The 10,408-nt window shown below is 43.5% G+C and overlaps 1 protein-coding gene across 1 annotated transcript in view; it reads left to right on the forward strand.

Annotated features, from left to right (window-relative positions):
- Nucleotides 1–9,292, forward strand: part of LOC147710315 (solute carrier family 53 member 1-like) — a 255,214-nt gene extending 245,922 nt beyond the window's left edge. The window contains exon 15 of the mRNA XM_086919346.1: nucleotides 8,642–9,292. Coding sequence (XP_086775472.1) covers nucleotides 8,642–8,855 — 214 coding nt within the window. The 3' untranslated portion in view covers nucleotides 8,856–9,292. The remainder of the gene's footprint in view (nucleotides 1–8,641) is intronic.
- Nucleotides 9,293–10,408: the final 1,116 nt, after the last annotated feature.

A 10,408-nucleotide genomic window follows, 5' to 3' on the forward strand; every position in this document is an offset into this window, starting at 1 on the left:
CTGACGGGCCCCCACCCCCCCTCCCTTCCTTCTCAAACCCCTGAATAGACTTGTCCCAAGACAACAAAACATTTTTTTTTTCCCCTTTTCTTTTCTTCCTCTTTTTTCCCCCCTTTTCCCCTCCATTCTTTTCTATCCGTTCTTTAAATAACCTAAACAGCGAGAAATTGGGATTAACCCTCCAGACAGCGACCCTTTAGCAACCCAGCCACCTCAGCAGTTTATCAATCCCCTTAAAAAAAAAAATAAAAAAAAAAAAATAATAATTACAAAAAAAAGATGGGGGAGAAAAGCAGAAACCCCGGAGAGAAAATGGGAGAGGGAAAGGAAGGAGAGAGATCCCTGTGGAACTCTTGTAATGATCTGTCTCTAATTTTTATCTGACTTGATATTGACTAAGAAAGCTTCAGCCTCCTTATTTTCATTGAAAAAATGAGTTCGCCCATTTTTTATGACTTTGAGGCGTGCAGGTTCTTGCAGAAATACCTGGGCACCACAAGCTTTGAGGGGATGAATCAGTTTACGGAAGTGCCACCGTCTGTCCATAGTGTCCTTGCTTAAGTCCGAGCGGGTAAAGAGCGACAGACCCCCGACCAAGATTGGAGAGTTAGGACGTGCTCTCTGCCAGACAGCTTGTCGCAAAAGGAAATTCCCAAAATATATTAAAAATGGGCGAGGGAACTGAGCATCTTTGTTTCTCTGAAATAATGGCAGCCGGTGAGCACGTTGTATTTGAGAGTCCCAATCCCAGTCGGCCAGGTCGGGGAGAGCATTCTTAAGTATGCCAACGACATAAGCCCTCGGGTCTGATCCTTCCGATTTTTCCGGGATCCCAAAAAGTCTCAGGTTAGAGCGTCTTTGTCTGTTCTCCAAATCTTCGACTTTCCTTTGAAGACCAGAGATCTGCTCTTCATGTTTTTCGGATGCCGAAGCCACCTTGGTGGTAGTCTCTTCCACCTCCACCAACCGCTGTTGTAACTCAGTTGTTTCTTGCGAGATCCCACCGATTTTAGCCGTAAGTTCAAAAAGAGAAGACTGCATCTTATTATTATCTTCTCTCGGTTGAAGGTAATGTTCTTGCGCCTCAGCCCGTTGATTACTTAATATTTGTAATATTTCATCCAAAGGTGACTGGTTGACTATGGCGGGCCCCGAGACAGGCCCCAAGAAAGGTCTTGACTGCGTTTCTAGATGTGTACCTTCAATGACCGTTTTAGATGACGTTACGGTAATAAATTCGGTGGGTGGGGTCTGACGCTTGCTGGCAGAGGCCAAAGTATCTACGTGGTTCGGGTCCCCTGCCAATAATGATGGCGATGTAGATGGTCTAAGAGTAATAAGGTCCCCTGGCCCCCCGGGTCCAGGGTTCTGACTCTAGCTCCACTGGTTGTTCCATCAACTGTGGACTGGCAATGCTGGACGTAATGCTCGTAGGGGTTGTATTATCTGGGGTAGAACCTATGGACATGTGGTCCGGGGGACTCGCCCCGGATAGTCTTAGTGCTATAGTCTTGACTAAGCCCTTTGCTTCTATCCATTTTCGCAGTGGACTCTTAGCCTGTAAAGGTTTTCTTACATTTGGCCTGTTACTGCTTTTAGGTTTAACTGAGGTCCCAGCAGCCTTGCTCCCCCTTTTGGTTCTTTGCTTATTTTTAGCCTTGCAGACCCCTCCCCCCATCGAGGGGTTAGATCTGCTATCATTGAGGTCCTCATCAGATTCAGCCTCATAGTCTTCGTAAGAGTCCAGTTCGACATCCGTATCGATATCCACCATTCTGTTTGTTTGCCCAATAGGCCCTTCAGTCTCTGGTTACTTTTTTGGGGGGGTGGGCTCTTTGGTTTTGGTCAGAATGGTCCCATCTGCCGCATTAGACGGTAAGGGGACAGTTCTCATATCTTCGGCCTGTGTTATGGGCTCTTTGGTTTTGGTCAGAATGGTCCCATCTGCCTCATTAGACGGTAAGGGGACAGTTCTCATATCTTCGGCCTGTGTTATGGGTGGGTTAATACCCCCCACGTTCCCCTTGCATGGAGCAAAGCCTGAGCTATCTAACATTGAGGCTGGGGCCGTTTGTATTTCCACCTCCACCTCCACTTGTACTGCAGTACCACCGAGGTCTTTAGGAGTAGAGGCGGACCCTTCCTGAATAGAACCAGAAGGCAACATAGCCGAGGTAGTTTTAGAAGTGTCGCTCACTGAGGTATCTGTTAAGGAGCACAAACCATTCTCATTTTCTTCTTCTATCAAAGCCCCAGTCTTAGCAATCTGCTTGGACCCAACCCCAGCCTTGACAGCTTTAGTAAGTACATTTTTAGCCTCTTTCCCCAATGTCGAGGGTTTCAGTACCTGTTTGCCTTTAACCTGCGTTTGGTCTCCGACTTGGGTCTGGGTCTGTTTCTTGAAGGTTAAAGCTTGTTGTGCCGGTATCTCCGTGGCTCTTGCGCTGTCATTACCACTACCGCCGCCTCCACCGACGCTGTTAGTATTCAGAGCATCCCCCAGCTCCTCGTGAGTTCCTGTGGCCGGCTCTTCGATAATTGTAGAGGGTAAACTTGCAGCAGCAGCAGGAGTGGCCGTGTGGAGAGCCGGGGTAGCTTGTTTGTTACTCCTGGTTGTTCGAGGGGGGTTCGGACCCTTGGGCGTCATCTTACTCCGTCGCCGCCGCCAGCCACCTCCACCACCAGTAACAGCACGGAGGCTCAGACCTATCCAATGGGGCCCGAGCCGCTGAACCAGCCACGGAGCACCCGCCAAAGGAGATTTGCCGGGTCCGGGAAGCTGAGCATCGGCGTCCTGACCTGGATTTCGCACCTGTGGATCGTCGGGAACACTACTGCTTCTGTCTCCGGTGATAAAAAAGTAAGAGTCGCTCTTATCGTTTCAGCCGCTTTTCAATATTTCATTTCATTTTTTCATTTTCTCGGCATGTAACAGAGCCGCCGCATCTCTGCCACATCTCCGGTTGCGGGGCCCCAGTTACTCAAGAGGGAAAGAAGGGAGAGGGTCAGAGCCTCTCAGACGAACCGCTAGCACGGATCCTCACTCCGCCATCTTGGATCGGCATAAACACATTCCTAATTAATTTTTATTAGGCAGTTCACAATTTACAGCCTACCCCCATCCCCCACCCCAGTGATAAACTGCAGCCACGGGAACGATGGTCTGCAATGGACAGCAGACCACCACTGCATGGCAAAACAGAAAACATTTTTAAAGGATTCTTTGGTCTTTAAATGAACCACTGCTGCTTTTTAAATGTTTCAGAAAACTTCAATGGAGAAGGCAGCGGCCCCATGGCCCCCATCTACTCCCACTAGGCTGTCAACATCATTCCCATGGGGGTAAGGAGTCCAGTCAGGACTCTTTCCCCTTTGTCAATCAGTTATCACCCCGATCTGAGGATTGATTACTTACTAATGGTTTATGATCGTAATTGCAGATGTAAACCAATTATACATTTCTTTCCAAATCAGAAATAGGACCAGGAAGTCCCATTCACAACCCTTCCTATTTGCAATTCTGAAAGGACTGCTAAAGTCTTTTTAATAATTGGAAATAATTTTCCATTGTGTAAAATGGATTTTGTACATAAAGAAATGCCACTTTGTGGTTAAAAAACATGTGATTTTGTAAATCACAGGGTTTGTGATTGAAAAAGGGCTTTGGACATGAAGCCCATATGCTGTTTCATTATAGACGAATAACACTATTTACATTGTTGAAGTTAACTAAATGAATTCCTTACACAGAATAGTATTTTGCTGCCTGTCTACATTATGGGTGTAAGAAACTGGAGTATTAGTTGAAGGGCTGAGAATCCCCTTCAAATGATAATCATAATCCTTGTCAAGGTGATCAACTAAAGTCATGAAATATATCTGCGCCTTACCCTCTGGTGGCTTGGCACAAAGCAGTCAAGCTTCACTTAGAGACAATATGTAAAATATTTATGCAGCACTCAAACAGTAGCAAAGTGAAAATGCAACACAAGAGAAATCCCATACCAATCTAGCAAAATAGAGAAAACTTTAATAAGTAAAATCTCACAAAAACAACAAAAACCCTATAAGTAGAACCGGAGATATGAGTGTTTAAAGTTGAAATTAAAAATAGTGCAAAAGGCACAAAGTGCCAACCACTAGTATCGCCTGCACTAGACCGGTTCAAACCAAGAGCTAAGGCAGGTCATAATGGATTGCTGATCGGATACAGGGACCAAGTTTGTCTCATAGATAGTATACCTTCTGACTTAGAAACTTTTATGAAGAAAAAGTGGTCATCAGTGAGTCGTTAGCGGGCAAGCTACAAGCTTGATCGGACGTGGGACTTGATGACAGTGGGCTGCTGAAGAGCAGGGTCCCGGGGTAGTCACTGATGTAGGTGAGAAAGCTCCAAGCAGGGGACATCAATGCCTGTGAAGACCTTGACATCGATCGGATGCTGCTCAGCATCAGTCCTGGTGAAGTCCTCTATGTTTGAACGTATAGAATCTTCTCTGAAAGTCAAATCTCCTGCAATAGGGAAACCTGTAAGTAGAAGCCGCCCAGCAGTTCGATATCGACAGCTGCGGCTTCAACTGCAACCTCAGTCTCTGTCAGTTTTCCGGTTAGAAATTGGGAAAAACATTACTAAATCACTATTCTTGCAGTTTTTGTACCAGAGATGTACACTTTAATACCGGCCAGACCTGGGAGCACCACTAGAGGGTTAGGGCTCACTCCAACAGAGCCCAGCAGCAGGGTCAAGGGCTGATTCATTTAGAATTGGTCAGCTGGGCATGCACAGGGAGCAAGAGGCCTCTAGAAGCTTCTTATCTGACTGTTGCTCAAACCAGAGGTCTGTCACATGGCCCTTTGAGGCACTTATAGGGGCTTGGGTTCAAGGCAAGGAGCACCAGTCTTTCTTTGATTTTTTCAAAGAGCAGTGCAAGCCTTCTTCTGATTTTTCACAGGTCCATGAGTGTTCTTAGGAAAGTTCTATGGTTTCCACATTCATGCCCAGTGGTAGCCTGTGGGTGGAGGGCAATCCTTTGTCCAGCCCCTAAACCAGTTCTGGTCAGTTCCTCCCCCCTCCCCCCTCGCCCCCCCACCCACCCCCAATGGGTTTGGAGCCAGTCTGGATACAGAGACAAAAGGGAGGTAGGCAAAGGTTTAGGCTTCATCTATCAGAAACATTGGAGGCATCATTTGAAACTCAGAAGAGGCTGGGCACAAGCCACAGGCTATCCTACACAGAGCCCTTTCTCCAATTTCTGCAAGCAATACACATCCCACCACAGCAGAGCCAACAAGGGTCAGCTGACAGCTAGACACTAGCATGAACGCCTTTAGGATTTAGGCAGGAAAACAACAACTTTCTAAATGAGTCACGTCTAAAATAGTAATATAAATCCAACTTATTGATTAAGTGGGATTTTAAATTACTATTAAAATGAGCCCTTCACATATTGTTTTAGCTATACCCACACTGAATTTAGCACGTATAAACTGTAACAGTGTAAACCAGTGTTAACCCATGGAAGGGCTAGCTTTGCTACAGTGAAAAACAACTTTGGAGGTTTTTGACTGCCAGGACATGTAAGACTTTAAATATACATGCCAATATACATGCCATACTTTTAAATAACAAACATCCTGCCTATTGGCTTTTAAGACCTACCTTAGGGGTGACTTATCATTATTAAAAAGGAAGGTGTAAGCCTACCAAAAGGTTTATTTTGCCAGGTCGAGATGGCAGTTTAGAACTGTACACTCAGGCTGCAGTGTCAAGCCTGTAGACAGGTTTCGCAGGGCTTCAGAAGTGGGCGGCATAATGAGAGCTGCAGCCCTCTAGTTGCATTTAATTTATCGGCCCTGGGAGCAGGTAGTACCATATACTAAGGACTTATCAGTAAATAAAATTTGCCAATAAGCTGTCTGCAAAAAAAAGCAGGGTTAAAAATTGCACAGAGGTCTATGTCCAACCACAAAACAGGTTCATAAACAGAAGGCAAAAATTTGGGGGAATACTGTGCAAAAGATGATCATTTCCAATAATGGGTTTGGCCAGCATCACTCCTGGATAGACATTCTAAAAAATGTAACTAACACTGCTGTATACATAATGGTCAGTGTTATGAGGTGCTTCCTGCCTCTCGGAAAGGTACGCCTCTGAACTAATATTGGTTATTACTCTGCTGCCCCAGGGGAACTCAATATTGTATTCCCTGGTGGCTGGACAGTGCCTTCAAGGGCCTTTCCTTTGGCACTCTTGGATGAACTGCAGATAGTGCTTGCTCACCAGTTGCTAAACAGTAGCATCAGGGCCTTGGCTTTTGTTGCTCCTTGTGGTGTTCATATATTATTCTTCAATTGCCTAATACTGCCTCCAGGGGCTTGGCCTATGTCACTTTGGAGGGGACTCTATAGTAGTTTGTGGTCCATAATAGTGCCACCTGGGACTTGGCGTATGTTGTTCTTGAGTTAACCCCTTACAGTATTCTCTGGTCACTTAATAACGCCTCAAGGATTCATGCTTATCTTACTTTTCGGTTGAACATTATAGAATGTTACTGTGGACCATCTGATTTACATAATTGGCATCCTGAATGAAAGAATCCACAATTTCCTGGATGGCACTAGGTAACTGGTTCCAACCCTCAGAGGCTTGAACCAAAAAAGACTCTCCTCTTAGTCGGGCTTTTTTGAAATGAAGAACAATTATCCTAGCACACCCAAGAGCTTATTTGGTAATTTAGGCCATGAGAGCAAGGGAACCAGTACCAGTTTTTGCTTCATGGGCCAGACATAGTGCTTCGAAATATACCCTTTACTCAACTAGAAGGCAGTCGAGTTTTACACCATACTTCAGCGATGTGCTCAATTAGCGTATTGAAAGAGCCAGCCTTATGGTGAAATCTGTATCAGTTGATACCTGAACAAAAAATGTAGGCAAGCTCAGATAGCAGGCACTCACGAAGTTTACCCTGGAAAGGATGAATGCCCAAAACTCAGATGAGAGGACCCAGAGACTTTTCCAGATGAGTTTTATTTGGATCAGGTAGAAACTACAATGTTAATTTGTGTCAAGGTCAGGTCTTTGTCAATTTTCAGGCCTCCATTTTTTACCACACTATTCAGATTAGAAAGAGACGCTGAGTTTACAGTCCAGAAAATTTCATAGCATAAGGAGTAAGGAACACGTGTTAAAGTTTCTATTTTGTACACAATCCTTTTTAACAAGATTTAGCTCATCGAGGCTTGGATAAAAGTGCAGGGTTAAGAAACAGTTGAATCTCTTCAGTAGAACAGTCAAAGCAAAACAGCTGAGTATCATCAGCACATGACATGCAGTACAAGCCAAAGGAATCAATTAGAAGAATCAAAGGTCAAACATAAGTGTTAAACAATGAGGAGCCTTGGGCATAAAGTTAATTTCACCTGATTTACTTTAAACCACAAATAATTAATTGCTAATGAATAACTTTGACTTGTCAAAAATGAAGAGAACCAATCATGGACAGACCCTGAAAGACTTGTCTCTGCTAAATGGTCAATCATGAAAGGATGATTGACCGGGTCAAATGCTGCTTATAGTCGAAAAGCATTAGACCTGTCAAAGGTCCACTTTCCAGAATCCACTATAATTCCTACCAGATGGACACCAGAGCAGTTTTGGTACCCACCAGAAGGTGAAACCCAGTTTGAGCTACAATCAGTAGATTATTTCCTCCTGAGTGTCTTGAAAGCAAGATACTTTTCGTTTATTTTTTAGATCAAAGGGAGGAAAGATGTACACCATTGTGTGTCAATACAGTCCACCCAAACATAATAAGTATCCATATATGTGACTACATTTATTCTTGCACTCTCCACAATGCTTCATGCTTAAGTCACTTTCAGATATTTCATGTATGTTAGCAGACATCAATCTGACATTGCACACATATCATATTATTGAACAAATTCGGATCAGAGTGCGACTTTCACACACATTCACTCATGCTTAAGTGCAGCAAAGCCACCACATCATATTTAGAGAACACCTCCAAACCTCCCATGCTTCACCCAACATCCAATTCATAGGCCAAACAACGAGCAACGCCCTTTTAAACAATGCATGTGAAAGCTTGCCCAGGAACCAAATGCAAATCTGACCACTTCACAGCTTCATCAGGGGTATGAATAGCTATACAGTTGCTGCAATACAGAAGAAAAGTAGATAGTGCATGGTGATGTATGTATGTATGTATGTATGTATGTATTGGTAATCTTTTATAGCGCGTGTCTGTCACCCCACGGGTATCCTGGCGCTTTGACTGAAAGGATCCTGCTGCGCAAATCATTTCCCTGACACAGCCACTTCCTTCTTAGTGATGCTCAATGTTCCTGGCTTGATTTAAAGAGGATATAGAACAGTGTTGGTGATAGAGTCTTTATAAATAGGTTTGATGGACCATACATAACTCTACCTTAGATGCTAAACTGGTATTATTAATTTTAACTAAAGGCAGAGCAGAAACATCAAGATCCATTGTTCAAATATACAGTGGGAATTTTAGAAGGAATCCACAGAGAGCTCTCTGTAATTTAACAATATTTTAACTTTTCCTGTTTATCATGTTTAGTAAACGGTTCCTTCTTCTCTTTTGTACACAAGTAGACGATTCATCTGGAACTTCTTCCGACTGGAGAATGAGCATCTAAACAACTGTGGGCAGTTTAGAGCTGTGAGGGATATCTCCATCGCCCCACTCCACATCGACAACCAGACTGCACTCGAGCAGATTATGGACCAAGAGGATGAAGTGAGGAATCACGGGAAAGGACAGGGCAGCAGGAGGAGAAATAAGTTCTCGTTGAAGCGATCTAGGTGATCCCAGTTGGATATCATCCCGCACAGTTTCATAACCACCTTAGGAACATTCAAGTGTATATTGTGATGAATTTGTTGTTAAATCTACACGAATAACTGCCTATTTGGCTCACTAACCATTCTGTATAAAGACAAAAAGCTACATCCTTATGGTGAAGGAAACTCCACTGATGGATTTTCTCCTGATTTCAGTATCGCTGCAGAATTTGGAGGATTTTCTATTACCACCGAAATCAACATCAGGCTGTAGTATGGATTGAGAAGCAGATTAATTTACACACGGGCAGCAATGTGTTACTTAAACTACCCACTGACCCTTATCAGACGTTGAGGCACCATGAACCTCAGACATTGTTGGGGAAACAGTCCGAAAATTCAGAAAAATCATCAGAAAATAACCATATGTCTCATTTTGCTTTGCAAAAATATAAATCTCTGTAGACCAACAGATTTGCCAGATGTTTGTCAGTGATGTGGGTTCTGAGTAAATTTGAAAGTATTCATGATTGGAAAGTCAAAGCATAAAATGATTGTTTATCAAAAAATTGAATCTGAATTAATTTATAAATGTTTTTCTGAAATCCTATAAGATGTACCTTTTCAACGAGTCAGAATAGGGCTAATAATGACTCTACTCAAAACCAAATCTCATTCCTGTCAGTTCCGAAGAGTAATTTATAGGTAATCCTATGTTTGTGATCTACTTGGGCTGCTTCTCAGGCTGCTTTTCTGTGGTTAGCATAACCCATAGCACTACAGAGGCAGGGACTTAAAATTCCAGAGACCTGGAAAAGCTGCACTTAAAACTGTGGCCACCACTAGACCTTTTCAGGTTCAGGAAGGAACTGAAAGCCTTTCTCTTCCCCCAAATATTTAAGACCATCTAAATGCGACATGGCCGAGCGTTTTAAGAAATTATCGGTGTCATTTAAATTGGTCATTGAAGGCACCACCTCTACCACCACAGCCAAGACTAAGAGTCTAAAGTTAGAATTGTCTGCTTCTTTTGTGGACATGTTGCAACCCAGATGACTCCCAAATACATTGCAAGAGCCTCTTTGTTGGGAGAGTTGAGGCAGAGTTTAACAGTTGCAATAGGTACAAGGTGCTAAAATAGCAGACCTATCATCAAATATTATTTCTGAAGACTACCACCAAAGCCAGGCTCCTTTCTCAATAAAGATGTGTAAGTATTGACCCTCTCGCATTGGTTGTTTCCTCCCAGTTAGTGAAAAGGTATTGCCTTTTCTCTCTCTCACCTCCATGGTTTTATGACAAAATCAACATTTGCGTGAATAGAGATATCGCAGCTCCTCCAATGCATTCCCTAGCAGCATCTGATATGCTAAAAGTGTTTTCCAGATGATACCGCTGGCGGTGAATTAACCATTGGGAGACTCCACTGAGGCAGGGGAAGCAAGAGCAGGCCATACTGGCTAATTGACAATTTTCTCTGTACCTGCTACACTCACTACTTACCTATATGATGCAGTCAGTGATTAAAACCCCATCAGTAAATAAATAAATACTGAAATGCATTTCCAATAAATTAGG

This window comes from Lissotriton vulgaris, chromosome 5 (assembly GCF_964263255.1).
Source record: "Lissotriton vulgaris chromosome 5, aLisVul1.2, whole genome shotgun sequence".
Classification (NCBI taxonomy): domain Eukaryota; kingdom Metazoa; phylum Chordata; class Amphibia; order Caudata; family Salamandridae; genus Lissotriton; species Lissotriton vulgaris.